This window comes from Caenorhabditis briggsae (genome assembly GCF_000004555.2).
Source record: "Caenorhabditis briggsae complete genome, chrX, whole genome shotgun sequence".
Classification (NCBI taxonomy): domain Eukaryota; kingdom Metazoa; phylum Nematoda; class Chromadorea; order Rhabditida; family Rhabditidae; genus Caenorhabditis; species Caenorhabditis briggsae.
This window is the reverse complement of record NC_013491.2, coordinates 352,459-371,308: the sequence shown is the minus strand read 5'-3', so window position 1 is coordinate 371,308 and position 18,850 is coordinate 352,459. Positions and strand designations below refer to the sequence as shown.

Below are 18,850 nucleotides of genomic sequence, written 5' to 3'. Positions count from 1 at the left end.
TTAAAAGGAAATTATAAACAACTGTTGTAACATGCTTGACAATAGTCTGAAGACAAAAAACACGACAAAAAAAGAAAAAATTCTAAGAGTGAGAGGCCGGAGGAGCTAACATGCCTCGTCGGACAGAGCACGAATTTTTGTGCATTGGCTGAAGAAGGTGAGCTGTAGAGTTGATGATCGGTGACTGAGAACGGATAGAGCACTTATGGTGAATTCCAAGATCCACCTGAAGACAAAAACAATACATGTTGGCAAGAAGCTGCAACTTTACCAGTTCCATGCTCTCCTCACCAGCATCTGGGTCTTCATCACTATCTCTGCGTAATATTTGGATCTGAAAAAACAATAATTAACTTTTCGAGATTTCTAACTCAAAGCTGTGAAAAAAAACGTGCGTGCTGATCGAGCTGTTAGTGTTCACTGCAATTCTCAGCAACATTCAAACAAAAATGGCACGGCGAAATGAAAACCATTAAAGAGTTCAGTGAGATTCATGCTTTGTGAATAATATTAAACGGTTTGCACTATCAGCATAACTTTCGAAGGCTATTCATCATAGCCAAACAAAACGCAAGTTTTTTCTCGGTAGCTTTGAGTTACCTGTGGTACCTGATTTGAAAGATCCATAGAATCACGAACTGGTGACATTTCATCGTTGTCGAGAAGGTTCAACTTGTTATCTGACGGCGGGTACATTTGATAATCCGACTCGTTGAATGTTCCTTCGGTCTGAAAATGAAACGAACTTCAAATGTCTCTCTTTTCTGTGAGTTAATCTTTCTGAAACTGGAATGTCAGATTGCAAGAGTGAAACTAAAGATTGTTATGCGAAATAAGCCAGTGACGTCTCACAAAATCCGCTCAAGTTTTGTTTACGTCACACCTCCAGCTATTTTACTAAATACGACAATGCTCAAAACGAGTTAGATAGACTCACTCTTAAACGTTCAATTTCCGCGGCTGAGCAAGTTGGCGTGTTGATTGAGTACACATTATGGAATTTCCCAAAATCAATGTTGTATTGTCCGTTTTCTTTTTTGTAATGCACCAGTTTTTCGAACCTGAAATAATATATATTACCGATTTGCAATTACAGACTATTACGTTTGTGTGAGAAAAACTTTTGGTTACTGTTTGTGTTTTTGAATATATATGTTTGTTTTTGTGAATATTTTGTTGTGTGTTTTTATCCAAATGAAATCTCGCAACTCTTGACAGCCATCACTATTATTTTGAAAACCTCCTCGCCTCTTCACGAAAATTATCCTAGTGTGACGTCTTCAAAACAAGCCAAATCCGGCTTTCAAAGGCTCCTTTTTTTTCTCTCGCATATTTTTGGCAGCTTCAACTTGTGAACCTCGAGCACACCTTCAAGTGTTCGCTAGCTCGCTTTTTTTTGAATTTGGGTATTTATCAAATTAGGGGCAGCGATAAGGATTACCTGTGTCCCCAGAGGATTTCCGAAGGAAGATAACTAGTTCTGGCTTGTGTCGTAGAGCCCACACTTTCAACAACACCTTCCAGAATAGCTGAAACATGTTCATTGGTTTAAATTCATTATCATATTTTTCTCACCAATTATTTCAAATTTTGCGCTTTTCAAATCTTCTGCACCTATTTCCCACAATGGGCTTCTTTCATCAATCTCGTGGCATATGGTGATTGGCCAAATGACAAATACTCGATCTAGTCCTTGATCGTATCTAAAAAATAAAAAATAACAATGCAGACTAATCACCAATAACAGACTGTTTTCATTTTTTATTTCGATAGAATTAGAGAAATTACTCACCCAACGTCCATATCGAATTGATGAAAAGGCAGCAGTTCTCCTTCATACGTCACACATCTTTTGATCATCTGAATATTAGACTTATTCATACCAAAATTGGAACATTATTCATCGCTTTTACCAAATTCCAGTCCGAAAATTATCATTTCCGTTGCATGATTTTTGTTACTTCTCATTTGCTATATTTTCATATAGATGTATCTCAAAATTTTAACAGATATGGATATTTCCCAAGATTCGAATTCTCTTCCTCAAGTGGAGCAACTGAGACCAGTCACTTTGGATCCATCCAGATTATCAGTTTGCTCGGTTTCTACTCAGTCAACGTCTCTTATTTCCAACAGTGAAATACCCAGCCCAAATGGTTCGAATGAAAAGTGAGTTACGCTTTTTTATGTCAAATTTTAGTTTGAATCAAAAATCTTGATGTTCTTGTGAAACAGTTCATTCTATTTCAGAAAAAAGCGAACAGTCACTTTTGCCGAAATTGATATATCCGAGTTGGATTATCACGCAACAAAAATACCAGCCGATAAAAAAAGAGAGTGGAAAAAACAGGCGATTAGGAGAAAACTAGAAAAAAGTGAGTTTGAGGAAGTTTCTTCTGCAAAGCAAGTTTGGGCTTTCAGAAGAGTATAACCGTCGGCTAAAAATGGTTATTCTAAAAGGATGCATAGTTTTCATATTTTTCGCACTCTGCTCTCTCATAGTACTTCTTGCAACTGCTCAAGGAACACACATGAAACTATAAAGGTCTCAAGGATTTCATTTTTTTCTGTTTACTCATTTTGGACCATTCATCTCATTTCTGTCCATAGCAATGACCCAAATCACGCGTACCTGTAGTCGGACATGTGCCTCTGCCAAACTGGACTTTCTCATGTCGCCAACTCGAAACAGAAGACACAATTTTCCGTCCCTCAAACAGATAACCTGTAAATAAAGTATTCTTATTATGCTTCGTCGGGAATTCCTTACAGCATTCTTAGAAAAAATTAGAGTGGCAGCTCGTTTAATGGGTCGAGCCAACTTGGAAAAGATGATTCCAGCCATGAGGGTCTGCAAAGAATTCATGGAATTAAGAAAGAACAACTAACGAACCTGTGTCATGACGCCCCACATGAATTGAAAGCACATTGTGACAATGGTCAGAGGGCACGCGTCAGTTGGGTATCTGAAATAAACGAAAAATGCTAATCGTTTTCTTAGTTCTTTCTGATCGCTGATTTTTTTGAAAACTGGAAACCTTGTTTTACATGAAATCTTTTTTGTGCCTGTTTGACGGAATAGTTTTTAAAATTTGGTGAAGTTGAAAATTCAAGAATCATAGAAACCTCATGGAAAACGGAGTGTTACTGAGATGAGCAAGAAGGTCTCTAAAAAATTTTCAGAGGGTTGGTCGAAAATGATTTTTGAACAACACCCTACATTTAAACAGAACATTTTTTCTTTCAGCTCAGTTTTTCTTGAAGTAACACCTGGAAATGTTCAATGGTACCTGAAGCCATAACCAATTGTTGTTTGTGTTGTGAAAGAAAAAAGGAAGGCGTTGAGTTCATTGTGTACGTTTACTATGCAAGGTGTCCAAGTAGCGTTGGCGATCTTTAAAAAAAACTATTCTAAATGGAAATAATAATAATTGTTATGGCGTGAAATAATAGTTACAAAAAGACCTTTCAAACGTTCGTATGCTGCGAAAAATACATATCTAAAAATATGAGAGTTTATCCAATTCTCGATTGTTTTTTTATAATTCGAAATTCTTCCAAACAATTTCAAATTTGAAGCAATACTGTAAAATCAAGTACCTGCTCAATGTCCCCATGCTGTTTGGCAATCAGGTAGTAGACGGTTGCAAAAAACGACCAACTGATCATGAAAGATAACGAAAAATAAAGAAGACACCATCGCCATTTCATTTCGATTACTGTTGTGAAAATATCACTGGAAAAATGTTTTTGTAGAAACGTGTTGAATTCTGATACTCACGAAAAGTATTTTCGTCTTTGCTTCGGCACATTTTTCAGACTGATGTTGCAGAGACCCTGTAAGATAATGTCATAAGTTATGTTCCCTGATTGTCATGTTACCTGTTTCTGTACCAAACGATTACGAATACGGCGAGATCCTCCAAGCCGAGGTGTTTTGAAAAATGGGTACTTTTTATTCTTGACCAGTGGTTCCTCAATGTCCAACATTCGTTGCGCTGTTAAAAGATCAGTTACTGATGGTGACATCGCAACGGTAGTTTTACGATGCCTTCCATTTCGCATTTTCAAAATAAAAGTTTCATTATCGTCAGATTCGATTTCTCTTCTAACCGTTATTTTTTGGTTAAAACTGACGAGTCTGGATGAGGAAGGATCCATTTTTTAAGAAAAAAAGAAAGAATAATAGTCAGATAGAGTGTGTGAAAAAGGTCAGATTGCTTCTCCTTCGAGAGAAGATTGAATGCAGAGTGGCAGTGTGCAGCACATACTACGCTACAGTTAAATGAATGAGATGGGGACGAGTGTGTAGAATACGAATGATGCGGACGCGTTGGGTTGAAATTTGAATTTGAGGTCGTCGGCTTCTTTTCTTGTTCCTTCTTATTTCTTTTGAGCCTTCTTCTGTCTAGGCTTTTTTTGAGATGCGAAAGGAATGAAGGGTGTAGTCTGTTGAGGGTGACTATGAGTGCCAATTCATGAGTTTGAGTGAAAAGAAGAAGCAATTTTTCTTCGTTCTTTTTTTCTTTACATAGAAATTTTTTGTTTTTTTCCAGCTGTCTCATTGCGTCTTTGTGAAGTCTTTTCCCCCTTTCGATGTTCTTAATTTTTCGAGAATCGTTTCGAAAAAAAAACACTTTTTCGGTTTGGAAGGGTCATAAAAAAGCATCGATCATCTCGTTTTTCTGAGCGATTCCGCCAACTACCGCTCAAACTGCTAAGCCAATTATGATCAGCATGGAAAACAAATTTTATGACTAAGGAAAGCTTACGGCGCTAAAAATCAGAATTTAAAAAAAATTAAAGACTCAATTTCGAAAAAGATCACTGAGGATATGTAGAAAACTGATCACGTTGTAGAAAACTGATCACGCGTTCATAAAAAAGCGACACGTATACCGTACAATCAGCGTGCCCACAGGGCATTTTCTCAGGCTTGAGTAGCGCAAAAAAAAAAACGCAGAATATGACGAGCGCTGAGTAATCACATGTGAGAAAAAGTTGCATTTTTCTGTTTCGTTGGAAAAAATTTCAGTTGTAAAGTATTGAAGAAAGCTATCATGAATGTTAACGACCTGCCTCTGCTTATACATAAAACTTTATACTAAAATACTCTCTCGGACTTGAACAACTTACATATCTCAAAAATAAAAAAGTCTTCGAAGTCTGGCAAGAGTAAAAAGGTGACGACAGAAAAAAATGTTTGATCGAGCACTACTACAAGGACATATGACAAAAACTTGTAACACGCATTGGATTCAAGAAGGGAAAAAGAGGGAAGAAAATGAAAAGAACGAGGAAAATAGCATGAAATGATAAAACAATCAAAACGGTGCTGGTGCGTTTGTGGCACAAATCCTATAGACAATTGAGAGATACACATAGATAGAGAAGCCGAAAAAAATGAATAGATAATGTTATTGCTATGGAGAGATATAAAGACATAGAGAGAGCATCATGGGTTTATTCTTCTCTGTCAAAAAAAACATTAATGTAAAGTTGAAATAATTTAAGATTATTTGTATGTTTTGTCAAATTGGAAGTGCTTATCAAAAACTCTTTCAGCTTCAGCTTTATCGAATGAATTTTTCTCTTACTGCCACGCGAATTACATCAAAAATCAATCGAAATGCGTTAACGATACACAGTGAGGCAAAGAGGAATTTGAGAAGAGAGAAAAAGTGTGAGCTTGATATACAATAGTAGACGGAAGACGAATAATTATAAAAGCTAAAGAACAAACTTTAACTTTCACAAAGATAGATGAGAAAACGAGCCACCTGCTCGTCTTTTGTTACGGTTTTCTTGAATGCAAATAATTTATTAGACTTCAAAACTGAGTATGGTATTCACGAAAATCGACAAATACAAACCTCCTTGTCAGTACGAATTGCAAAGAAAATCAATTTCGAACAAGAACATTAATTCCTCGTAACTTGTCCTCACAAGGGAACCATGTTTAGCCGTCATCTCACAATTTTTTCTAAATCTGATCATTTATAGTTTCGAATACGGGCTTTCTCGTGGTGTATTTGGTTTTCTGCACAAATTTCTAAAAGTTGAGAAAATTCCATCTGAAAATATGTTGTTTTTCTCTCTCTTCCTTCCCTTCCACTTTCCTAACATTCCTCTATGCATTCTTCACTGTAGAAAAAGCAAGCAACAGTGGCTTAGTGGATAGTGACGCTGAATAGAAATCACAAGTTTGGGGTTCGATTCCGTCGTTGTCCATTTTCTTTTTACTTTTTTTTCTTCGATGTTGGAGGAACGTTTTGCATTTTTCGAAAATCAAAATTGTGTTTTTAAAAAAGCGATGTATTTTGAGATAAAAATTCATTTTGGACTTGTTTGGAAAAATATCCAATAAAAAATCTCTGAAGACTTCTTGAAGCACTGCTGCAAAGCCTTATCTACTCAAAATGTCAGTCGAAACCCCCCGATTGGATCATATTGGTTATGGAACAGTGATAAATCAGTCAAGAAGTATGTAAATCTACGTTTTCACAAGATGAGAAGGCACGAAGGACTACGATTCATTGAAGTTTCCGAAGAAATCACTTGATTAGGATTTCAAAATGGGTATATGCTACAGAATCTTGTGAAAAGACTTATTTTATCATTTCGTTTAGAATTCATTTTAGCACATTGAAAATTTTTCGAAAAATTGTAAAATTTCGCAAAGGGGGGTACCCATGGCAAATATTTTCAAAAAATGTATTTTTTGAAAAATAAGAAAACTTTGTCAGATTAGAGACACTTTTAAAATTACGGTTCACACTCAAAAAATGTCCGAAACTCTCATTAACCCTTTCGAAAACTCACTCCAAAAGTGAGAAATTAGTACTGAAATCACTTAAACCGCCCGTAACTCAACTTCTCTAAATTGTGCAGAAAACCAAATATACCACGAAAAGGCCCGCATTCGAAACTATAAATGAGCAAATTTAGAAAAAATTCTGAGATGACGGCTAAACATGGTTCCCTTGTCAGCTATGTTTTTTTGTTATAAGCATACCACCAATATCGAAAAATCTATACAAGTTGATAGGATTTTTGGAAAAGTAAATAAATAACTTTAACAATAGCACTAAAGTGGTTTTTATGGCCTCCTAATTTTTATGACTCACATAAATTGTAACGTGATCAATGGTACGGTACCTCATGAGTAAGTGTAAACAATTTTTGTCCTCCACCAAAATATAATGGGAATGTTACAAATATCTAACCCAAAAAAAGACTAAAATCAAAAACTGACGGGTAACCTCAAATTGCTTCACAGAAAAAAAAGAAAAAAAAAAGAGACAGGAGACCTATTTATTGTCTTTCCTTACCAACTTGTGTGTGTGTGTGGGACGTGTGCATAGCAATGCAACACTGATTTGTTTTCTGACAGCAGTATGCATGAGATGGAATAGAAAAAGAGCATGCGGAAAAGCAATCCAAAAACTCTAAAATGAATAGTTACCTTGTTCTCGGTCCAGCAATAGTGATCTGCCGGGAAGACGTCCATTGGCCAGAGCCAACCGCTCCACTCGCTCCACAAAATTTTGTGGCATTCAGCTAATTGAATTGAGATCTGAAACTAAATCATAAGAAAAATTAACGGGACCGTTATCTGTCAAGAAATGACATCGATTAAACAGAATTGAGGCAAAATTTGAGGAACTTAAAATTATCGGATTCCATTTACATTAAAATTAAGTGAAAGTGAATATTTTTTGAAAAGAAAAAACTCACGAAACGATTTAAGATAATCTTAGATAATATAGGGAGACCCTAGAAAAACGAAATGGTGAACAAACTCGGAGAAGAAGGTCTATTCGGGGAAAAAAATAGTGAGTCTATGAAAAGAGTGGGAATTATTTGGGACGCAGGTGTCATTTTCGTGTCACATTGAATAGCATTAGAAAGTTCGTTCGTTTCAGTGAAACGAGACAAAAAATCTTTTTTTCTACTTATTTTTTGTTTGTCCTTTTTTTTCCTTGGTTCCTTCCTTACTCTATCTTTGTTTTCCTGTTTCTCTCTAGGTTTTTTTTCAGTTATTTTGCCTCCTTCTTCCTTACACTGAAGCCATTTTGCATTTCTTTGTTTCTTTTTTCACTTCATTTTCGAAAAGTAAACCTGCCTTCTTTTTTTTTATTGGCGTAACATGTCTATGGTTTACTTTTCTAGCTTACTTTTGAACACAATTGAATCATGCAGAAAAAAAGATAGGTGGGAGATTTTTCTTATTGCGAAAAAAAAATAGTACAAAATAAAAAAAATAGGCGGGGACAGGAACATATTTCTGAACAAAACATCATATAGTGAAAACTAAGTTTTCTGAATACCAAAGATAACCAATTGTTCTCAAAGGTTTGAAGCAAACTGATAACAATGTGTAAATTGAACAGGACAGATTGTGGATTACAAGAATTGAAAAAACATAAATTAATTCAGAAGTACTGCGTCATTAATCTTTGTCACAAGATTAACAATATTTTCAATGGAAGAACAAAGAATTTCAGACTTTTTACGAGAAAAAAACTATTGTTGACATTTGTGAAACATTTTCTTCTTACTAATCATAATTTAGATGGTACCAAGTTGGTAAAATCGTAATTCATTCTTGGCATTTCTAAAAACGTTTTATCGACACTTTCCAGCTTGAAATTTGTGAAAAGCAAGAAACTCGATTCCTACATTTGAAAAAAGTTGAAAAAGGGGAATCTGATAACAGAAAAAGTGAATTGAAGTGCATTTATCTTTTTTAAAATCGGTTTTGCATCCTGTGAATATAACCGAAAAAAGACACTTGACAATTTTTGATGACGTTCTATAATGTTTATCTTGTCAATCTATTTGATACACTGTTTCCTTATTCAACTTTTCTCCTCTCTATTCTAACCTGGATACATATCAATCAAAACAAGATTTGAGCGGAATTGAGTGAATGTTTGCTACTTCGTTGACTTTTGTGTAATTAAATACTTATTTATCTAAAACACTACTAACAAGGTTATTCTGCCAAGCTATTTTTTAAACATTTTAGCATTTGATTCTTCCGTCCAGAAATGTTCACACAATTACAAATTATTTTAAAAATGGAGCAGGATATACCTATTTCTCTTTTTGAAAAACTTTAGAGAAGAATGATGAGATTTTCAAGAACACGCAAAAAGTGGGACAAGGGCAGTGTGTGTTAGAAATAAAACCTGCCGGTACTTGAGAATGAGGATGAATGAGCTTTCCGCTTCTCGCCTTTTAAACAAACTACTCACACGTACCGAACCAAGTAAGGATAAACTGGAACAAAGAAGAATCGTTTGACTTGGGAGATTCTTCAAGTTTTCTGCTCAAATTAGAAAAAACTCTTTAAAAGTCTGCAAACCTTTGCATTTCAACAAAATTAGAAGTTTATGAATGAGAATTTGAGAATATTAATTGCACAAATTCTGAACCAACGTCGCTGTAAAGGAAAAGAAGGAAAGACCTTGTGCCCTATACATTGAAAATTGGATTTTTATGTGAATTTGTGGTCGGGCTCACATGGAAACACACCGATTGCCTTGTTGTATAAAACGAAAAATAATTTTCATAGAATAAGTTGAATGTCTAAAGAAAATAATGATCTATGAAACTCCCCATTCAACGTTCAAAAAAAGCAATGAATAAAGTAAAAACGTTGTATGTTCCCGTTAAATGTTAAATTTTGCAATTGCAAAGCAAAAGGAATTGGTTGAATAGTACTTTAAAATTTTACTCATTTATTGTTCCGATCTAGGGAATCTTTCACAAAGTTTATATTCAAAATGTCGGAATGTCAGAAATTTTAAAATATGAAACGTTTTTGTTCATCAATAATGTAAAAAAAATTATTACCGTGATTAAGTTCTATAGAAACATAACACTGACATGTAATGACTCCCAAGTGTTACCCTCGAAAAAAATCGAGACCTATATGGTTGGATAGAGCATAAAAAGTTATCTGAGATTCCGAACGGAATAGTTGGTAAAACATTTTTTTTGGGAGTTATGGTCCAAAAACTACCAAAAAATGCCTAAATTTTCAAAAAATTAAAACTTTGTCAGTTTATGTCCATTTGTTGAAATCTAAAAAACAGTAAATAGACAATTAATTGAACATTTGAGAACTAAAATTTTAATTTTTTTCCTATTGATTGGATTATTGATTTTTTGAAAAAATCAAAAAAAAATTTTCAATATCTCAAAAATCCTAGGTTAACTTTTTTTTTCATTATGACCATCAAATTCAGCACATTTGATTTACTATAGAAACATATCAATACCCCGGGGGAAATCATGCTCACACAAGTTATGCCGAAAAACATCGATTTTTGGTACTTGGCTTCTTTGAATTCGTTGTCCTCGGCGGCCGGTATGGTAAGGGGCATACTTGTTTTTGTAATTTTTATTTGCGTATCGTTAGTCTAGAGTGTTTGAAATATAATCCTGCGACATACGAAGTCAATTTTTCAAATGCCGTACCATTTCTTAAAATCATCACCTTGAAAAAAGCAAAATTTTGACATGTGACAGGGCACATCTATAGTTAAACTTGATAGAAACGGCCAAACTATTTTTTTAACATATTCAAAAAAACGTAATCTTATCAACGGCTTGAACAAAATGTTGATTTAGGCCCTAGAATCAAAAATATTTACGGTTTTCCGAGCCTGACCCCTATTTTTGGTGAAGTGTGAATGTGACAGGGCACATCTATAGATAAACTTGATGGAAACAGCTAAACTTTAGTTTAAACATAATTAAAATGACAAAATCTTATCAACGGCTTGAACAGAATTTTCAATTAGGCCCTAAAAATAAAAATATTCGCTGATGATGGGACACCTTTTGTTTTTGATCATAACTTGAGAACGAAAAAAAATATTCAAAAACTGTTAACGCCATTCGATTTAAAATTATAAAATACTATTAAACAAATGTTATTGGTTTGTTTCGTATCATGAAAATAGGTGAAATGGAAAATGGTCGATTTCCGCTGTCCGAAGCTGGAAGGATATCTTTCGGATATCGTTCATTTAACTTACTTTCACCACAGGGACCAAGTTGATTCCACTTTTTCTATGTTATTGTTTTATTTTAAATTAAATGGCGTTAACAGTTTTTCGATATATTTTTTTTCGTTCTCAAGTTATGATCAAAAACAAAAGGTGTCCCATCATCAGTGAATATTTTTATTTTTAGGACTTAATTAAAAATTCTGTTTAAGCCGTTGATAAGATTTTGTCATTTTAATCATGTTTAAACGAAATGTTAGCTGTTTCCATCAAGTTTATCTATAGATGTGCCCTGTCACGTGTCACACTTCACCAAAAATAGGGGTCAGGCTCGGAAAACCGTAAATATTTTTGATTCTAGGGCCTAAATCAAAATTCTGTTCAAGCCGTTGATAAGATTACGTTCTTCTGAATATGTTTAAAAAAATATTTTGGCAGTTTCTATCAAGTTTAACTATAGATGTGCCCTGTCACATGTCAAAATTTTGCTTTTTTCAAGGTGATGATTTTAAGAAATGGTACGGCATTTGAAAAATTGACTTTGTATGTCGCAGGATTCTATTTCAAACATTTTAAGCAAACTATGCGCAAGTAAAACTCACAAAAAACAAGTATGCCCCTTACCATACCGGCCGCCGAGGACAACGAATTCAAAGAAGCCAAGTACCAAAAATCGATATTTTTCGGCATAACTTGTGTGAGCATGATTTCCCCCGGGGTATTGATATGTTTTTATAGTAAAAAAAATGTGCTAAATTCGATGGTTATAATGAAAAAAAAAGTTAACCTAGGATTTTTGAGATATTGAAAAATTTTTTGATTTTTTCAAAAAATCAATAATCCAATCAACAGGAAAAAAAATTAAAATTTTAGTTCTCAAATGTTCAATTAATTGTCTATTCACTGTTTTTAAAATTTCAACAAACGGACATAAACTGACAAAGTTATGATTTTTTTGAAAATTTAGGCATTTTTTGGTACTTTTTGGACCATAACTCCCAAAAAATAATTTTTACCAACTATTCCGGTTGGAATCTAAATGAACTTTTTACGCTCTATCCAACCATATAGGTCTCGATTTTTTTCGAGGGTAACACTTGGGAGTCATTCCATGTGAGTTATTGTCGGAATTATAAAACTGTCGTCGTCATGACTCAGTGCAAAACACTCTCATTTTTACTGAGTCTATATACACGGAGAGGACAGTTTTTTGTTCCGACAATAACAGCGAACGAAAATCTAACGGAAATTGCTCGAAGAAATATGCCTCAAAACATTCCGGTTGTAACTTTGTAATTTTTCCTTATGAAATGAAAACTAGATATCACAATGTTCCAACGGATCACATCCCCGACCCTGTTTCTTTTTGATAAAATCGGTGAGAAAGTGTAAAATCTCATTGGAAACGAAAATAATCAAAGACAAACTCTGGGTTTATTTTAACTGTTAATTTTGCAAATTTTTTTATTATTTAGAAAGACCATGTTTCTTTATTGGTTTTTTTTCCTCTTTTGAAACTGTTTTTTCTGCAAATGACTTTCTCTAGTTGTTAGTCAACTAAATTATAAAGCAGTCATAATTGAAACGTTTAGTTACTCATACTTGAATATTGACACAGAGAAGTACACGATTGTGAAACAAAATGGTCTAAGGGGGGCTCGGTTTTGTGGACTCCACTAGAACTTTGCTAAGATAATAAAAGTGATAAAATAACATGAAAAATAACAAGATTGCTTAGCAATAGTATAGAGAAATGGGCGAGATAGAGACAATTGTTTTAACAAAGAATGATGTTGTGTTACCAGTTCTAATCACGGCAATATGTTGTTGTGGAAGAATGGGGACGAGATGTATGACAAAAATTAGATAAAAATGGGGGGGGGGGGGGATACCAGCGGAAAACTGTAAACTCATATTATGTCAAACCGTTATGCGAGATTTGAAGTATTTGTATATTCATGACGAGGTGGTTCCAGAATTGAGAGACGTGGTGGAAGTGGTGGAGCTAGCACGGATGGTGCACGTTGTCGGCTCAATTCGCCATCAGAACTTGTTGCCACGTTTTCCAATTCCCTCACGTTCACGTACGACGCTGACGATTGTGAGGTCTGAAAATTACTTAGATAAGAACGCTAGAAATGATGAGAAAAAAGAATAAAAAGGGCAGAATTCTAAAAATTTCGATTTGGAACATGCATGCTGATCAATTCATTAGAGCTTTTCTTCAGGCTTTTAGAAACAGACGTATATGATTAGTTACAAACAAACAGGGTGTGAATTAATTTAAAATTAGAATCGACGTTTCGTTATTTATTAAATATCAGTTTTTTCAAACCACAACGTTTTACTTGAATTTTAAAAGAAAGTTGGCGGGGTGTAGGGGGCGTCTTCACAATCTTCTGTCAATAGTAGAAAATGATGAAATTCACATTTCAAAGTTTCTAAAGACGGAAAGAAAACCCCATATACTTTCTCTAGAAGCGCAAGACGTGCTTCGGTCTTCCTGTCGTAATGTGCTCAATTTTCTGAAGTAAGTTTAACAAGAACGCCGAGTAATACTCCGAGATATTCAACTTTTCTCATGAACATTAGGTTTTTTAAAATTAAGTATCTTCGGTGTATTCAATAGTTTAGATTACATTATATTAAGGTATCTTACATTCATCATTTCTTTCACAGCCAATGTTTTAGCAGGCAACGGTGGCGGCACCAATGGCAACTCGTCGACCGATGGTATGGAGTGCGATTCATGCGGCAAACTTTGAGTTTGAGACACATACTAGAAACAGTGGGACTCTGGACAGTTTTTATTTTTTCAACCAAATATACTCACCGTCCTTGGAGGAATATCCGGAGCAATAGCAATCAGCTTCCTTTCGGCTACTTTCGCAATTTCAGCTGACGTTGGCTTAAACCTGTCGATGATAACACGGTTTGTTCCTTTGATTTCATAACGGCAGAATGGACACGTATTTCCGCCACCATCCGAGTCCTGAAAAGTTGAAGTTATTAAAGGTGAAGATAAACAATTTATTTTTCACAATCATTCTTATAATGAATGAATTGAGTGGTATCCCTTTCGTTATTTTCGTTATTTTCTTCTTTGTATGTCATTCCGTTTTTTCCAGAAAGGAAGATTCCCACAGGAAGAATCTGCCAGACCAAATTTGATCATGAAACTAATATCATGGAAATTTCTATCATGAAACTTTTGGGGTTTGCAGGCTTGAAACAAAATTAGAAAAAAATTTTAGAGTTTCAAATTAGAGGAGAAAAGTGTTTGAAGCGCCGGAGGCACGGCAAAAAGGCTAGTACACTCAAATACATATATTTTCTGCGCTTCGCTCACCTGCCAATTGCCCAAACATTTTGAGCATAACAAATGTCCGCACGCTCAATTTTGATGTTTTTCTCGTTATCGTCGCAGATTTTGCAAAGCTCGAATGTGGTTCCCATCTCGCAGTAAAGTTCGTATTGCTCACTCGTGACTTGGACTCGGTCCGCTTGTGGTACATCCATCAATTTTGACAAGTTGATGTCTTGCTCACGACCGTTTGGATAGATGTAACTGTAACTAACGTTTATAGTGGCTGACATCATATGCAAGTGCACGGTCTCCCACAAAAGATTCTCGAATTGCGAATTTTTTTGGTCTACTATAATAAACTTTGATGTGAAGCATGCTTTAAGGTCTAAAGCATATTTTCAGCATTTATAATCTGGTTTTGTGGAGATTCAAGATGGTTCAAATTATTTTTTGAAAGTTTATTAGTGGGTATAGAATCTTGTATGGTCTTTTTCCGAAAAAATATATTCCGAAATAAATCAATTTTCAAAGTTTGATACAGAAAAAATAGAACGTCTCTCTTAATTTTTGGGAGTCCTATAGCTCAAAAAAACGCAGTCATTTCTTTTTTATATTTATGGATGAATTTTTGGTTCATCGGATAAAACTGTTTTATAATCAAAAAATCTCACGACGCGTTCTTGCTGTGTTGAAACTGTTATTTCCTTGAATATTTTCTCTCGAAAAAAACCATAAATAATTCTATATCTACTGATTAATTTTTAAAAAATGAATCATCTTGAATCTCTACAAGACCAAAATTTTTCAGTTTGAAAATTTTCTGTGGGAGACCGTAAAGTGGAGAACTTACAATCCTTCCTTATGACCCTCATGAAGTGCTTGGATTAAACTTTTATTCTGTGGAATCGTTTGGTATATTTTCCCATCCGGTGCTACATAACCAATTGCCCACTGTCCGGGTCGTGTACACGATAACCGGAAAATATAGCTTCCTGGTTTTCTTGTCAGCTTTTCTAGTCGCTTCTTGACTTCATCGTAGGTCAAAAACGCGCAGTATCCGGGGTGAGCGGAGGTAAGAGTTTGCCAGTTCTTGATTAATGTTTTGAATGGATAGAACAATCTGGAATAATTATTTTGCTTAATGCAGATGTAACTCATTATATTACCTGGTGAAAACGTCAAATTCAAAGTTAGAAATGAAATCGTCTCCACTCAAATCTATCGTCGATTTGAGCTCTGCCGCTTCCATTTTACCTAATACTGCTCCGTGGTGTTTTTCCAACGCAATGAGAAACGCTGGCCATGGCACAATGTTTCTGAAAAACATTTTGAATCAAATTGAAGTCCTCTCACAGAAAAAATTTTCGGCTTTGTTCGATTATAGCGGGATCATGAAGAATGAGCGGGACCATGCCGGAATGGACGGGACCATGCCCGAATGGACGGGATCATGCCGGAATGAACGGGACCATGGCCAAATGAACAGAAAACATGCTTTTTTCTAATAGAGTGAGGGGAAAACTATTGAAGTTTATCTTTTCTCAAATCATGCCAATAAGAGTTGTAGCCGTCTGGATCATCACAGTTGATATTGTTCTTGTCACAAAAGATAATGTGAAACTGTGCTGAACATTTAGGAAAGTGGTCGTTATCCGTATAAAAGATAAACTTCAATCTTAGAGATGCAATGTCAGAGGAGGTAAATACGAGCAAACTCCAGACGTTTTTGGGGATGGATTGATGTCAGCATAAGTGCTTCTTTCATCTTTTGATAATTGATGAACTTGCTTTTCTGGATGACACGTCAAACTGTCTCATTCGATACAGTAAGCTTCAAACGACTCTTGATTTTGGAACAACTGGTCACAACATTGAGCGCTTTTCATAGGATTTGATGTTTTTCTCGGACTGTAAGGAGAGAACGACGTCCGGAAAAGTTCTTTGTACCGTAATTTAACGAATTTTTGACAAATCGATTGACCACGTCTGAGAATCTTCCTAAATTCTAAGCAATCTGAGAGTTTGAAAAGTTTTGGGCATTTTTGGCTGTAATTTGACCTTTTTCGAAATCAGTTAGTGGTTTTTTACGTCACATCGTTTGAACAGTCGAAGGGAATATAAAACATTTAAAATTTAAGAGTATGGTGGTGAAACATGTGAAAAATGGGGGTGAACGTATCTTTATGTGGAACCGCAAAAGTCAAAAAAATGAAAAATGAAAATAAAAATATTGCTCATTCTCATTTGGAATTCGCTCTGGGTCCCAAAAGTCTTTCATATTGTACTCTTTCGAACCCCCGGTCGATATTTTTTAGAAACTGCAAATTTGGGGTTTTCGCCATTTTTCATGGGTGAACGTATATTTATGTGGAGCAGTATATTTGGTTATTCATCTCTCTATTAGATGGATTGCAAAAAGCAATTAGTGGCTTTTAATTTGTACAAGTCTGACAGCAATAAAGAAACGACAATACTTTAAAAAATTGAAAAATTAAAACAATTTTAATAGTTTCCCCCTCACTCTATTAAAAAAACAAGTTTCCTGTTCGTTCGGCCCTGATCCCGCTTATTCGGGCATGGTCCCGTTCATTCCGGCATGATCCCGTCCATTCGGGCATGGTCCCGCTATAATCGAACAGAGACAAATGTTCATCTGGTTTTTGTGCCACCTTGATTTGTTACTCACTTTTTCAAAAAATGCTGACTCCAAAAACAGTCGGCCTCTTTCTTAGTCATACGAAACCGGTCTTCAATGTATTGACCTTCCGGAAACAGAGCTTTTATTTCGAAGAGCATATGAGAAAACGTAAGCGACATCTTCGTCAATTTCCTTCGTTCATCAGATTGGTCATTGTATATTCCCGATGTTTTGAATAGCTTGATAATTTCTTTGCATTTGTTGATCAAACTTTCCAGGAACAGTCTCAGATACTCGTTGTCTTGGAGTATGTCATTGTTGTGGGTGAAGATTAGCATTAACTGAAAATAAAATTTAAAACTAGTGAATTTCATAAATACAACTCACATGCGTATAGGTGTCCGGCAATATATCCAGAATAAAAGGCGGCGAGTTTTTCAAGTTTAATCTTGGGCTATGACAACTTTTTACCACTTGATCCATAAATTTACATGCTTTGAGAAGAAACCTTCGGTCCTGCAAATCGTTTGCTCACATTTTTTACGATCTAACAAAATTTAGTAGCAAACGCGCAGTGAAGCGGTTATTCGTCGCTAGCATTGAAGCAAATAAAATGTTCAACTCAATTAGGGGTTACGTCAAAAAACAAAATTGTGGGATTTAGAAAACTCGTAATACCTCTTCACAGCCAAAACCAGGCATTTCCAAAGCTGGCGGGATTTCGAATAGCTAAAATGAGGGAAATTTGTCACAGCGCTGGAACAAATGGAAAATGTGGCCTCATCGCCAGCTTCCCATAGAAGAAAAAACCGGAAACTGGAAATAGAAAGCAAAAACAAAAAACTTACAGAAACAATGCTCGGCATTGCTCTTGGATTTAACGTCAATGTCTCAGGCGCGGGAGTTGTGTTTGGAACGAAGCGCTGGAAGTAAGTATTGACTCGCATGAATATTTTAGCTCGAGATGCTCACCACATTGTTTCCGCCGTTGACAAATCGGTGTATCCGATGAAAAATTGTATTAATGGAGCCCATTTTAGATGGATAAATTAATGGAATACAGTTTAAAGCTGCGATATCAGTTTAGGATGTGATGGTCATAGCTGAAAAAGGGTAAGAGTTTACAAGTGCGTTAGTTGAAAAAGTGGAAGTGAGATATTCATTGAAAGCTCTGATTAAAAATTTTTGGGCTTTCTCAAAAGCTTCGAGTGTTTTTCAGAAATTTCCGAACTTGCTGTGAATTTAAAGAAAACATATGGGATGGCTCATTGCTGAGAACCAACATTTTTCATTTCGTCCTTTCTTTGATTCAAAACGCACAGTTTCCGCTTGCTGACTCAACTCTGTTTCGGTGTTTGAGAAGGGAAACGGTGACATACTGACACTTAATCAAGTTTTTTGTGATGCATGTGACCGGCGTTTTAGGTAAGAAAAATTGCATTCAAAAAGTGTAGACAGCAAGTAAAACAGTAAATAAAGTGAGATTTTAAACTAAAGCTCACAATCTTCGGTCTTTTTACTAGTATTACCGAGACAAGGTTTCTATTTGAAGACCCAATGAAGTAATGGATTACACAAATTACGAAATTGAAAAATTCGTTCGGAAAAGAATCCTGGAAGCGATTATAAAAGGAAACAGCACGTGAAAACATGAAGAATATGATAGAAAAAAAAGAAGAGGGATGAGAGAGAATGCGCATGAAATACGAAGAAACGCAGACACAGTGTGAGGTACAACGCGGTAACCAAAAAGAGCGCACAGGCCAACATAGTACGCAGATTGATCAATCAATAGTGGAGTCGCGAGTGTGTGTCTCTGTATGTATGTGTGTGTGTGTCAGACGGGTGCGGCGTTGGTGGACAACACACGGGAGGGGGGGGGGG

General features: G+C 35.4%; 2 protein-coding genes across 2 annotated transcripts; both read right to left on the bottom strand.

Moving 5' to 3' along the window:
• Cbr-irk-2 lies at positions 1-4,161 on the bottom strand (the record flags this gene model as incomplete). The annotated part of the gene is made up of 13 exons (XM_045238703.1): positions 1-105; positions 144-202; positions 990-1,210; positions 1,442-1,529; positions 1,576-1,703; positions 1,793-1,860; positions 2,306-2,365; positions 2,633-2,851; positions 2,894-2,966; positions 3,291-3,394; positions 3,601-3,736; positions 3,782-3,837; positions 3,883-4,161. 13 exons carry the CDS (start codon positions 4,159-4,161, stop codon positions 1-3), a joined length of 1,596 nt encoding a protein of 531 aa, XP_045093681.1.
• Positions 4,162-12,949: 8,788 nt separating this feature from the next.
• Positions 12,950-18,001, bottom strand: Cbr-sli-1 (the record flags this gene model as incomplete). The annotated part of the gene is made up of 10 exons (XM_045238702.1): positions 12,950-13,129; positions 13,681-13,800; positions 13,855-14,013; positions 14,388-14,589; positions 15,179-15,448; positions 15,495-15,644; positions 17,015-17,307; positions 17,354-17,482; positions 17,815-17,889; positions 17,939-18,001. 10 exons carry the CDS (start codon positions 17,999-18,001, stop codon positions 12,950-12,952), a joined length of 1,641 nt encoding a protein of 546 aa, XP_045093680.1.
• Between the last annotated feature and the right edge of the window lie 849 nt (positions 18,002-18,850).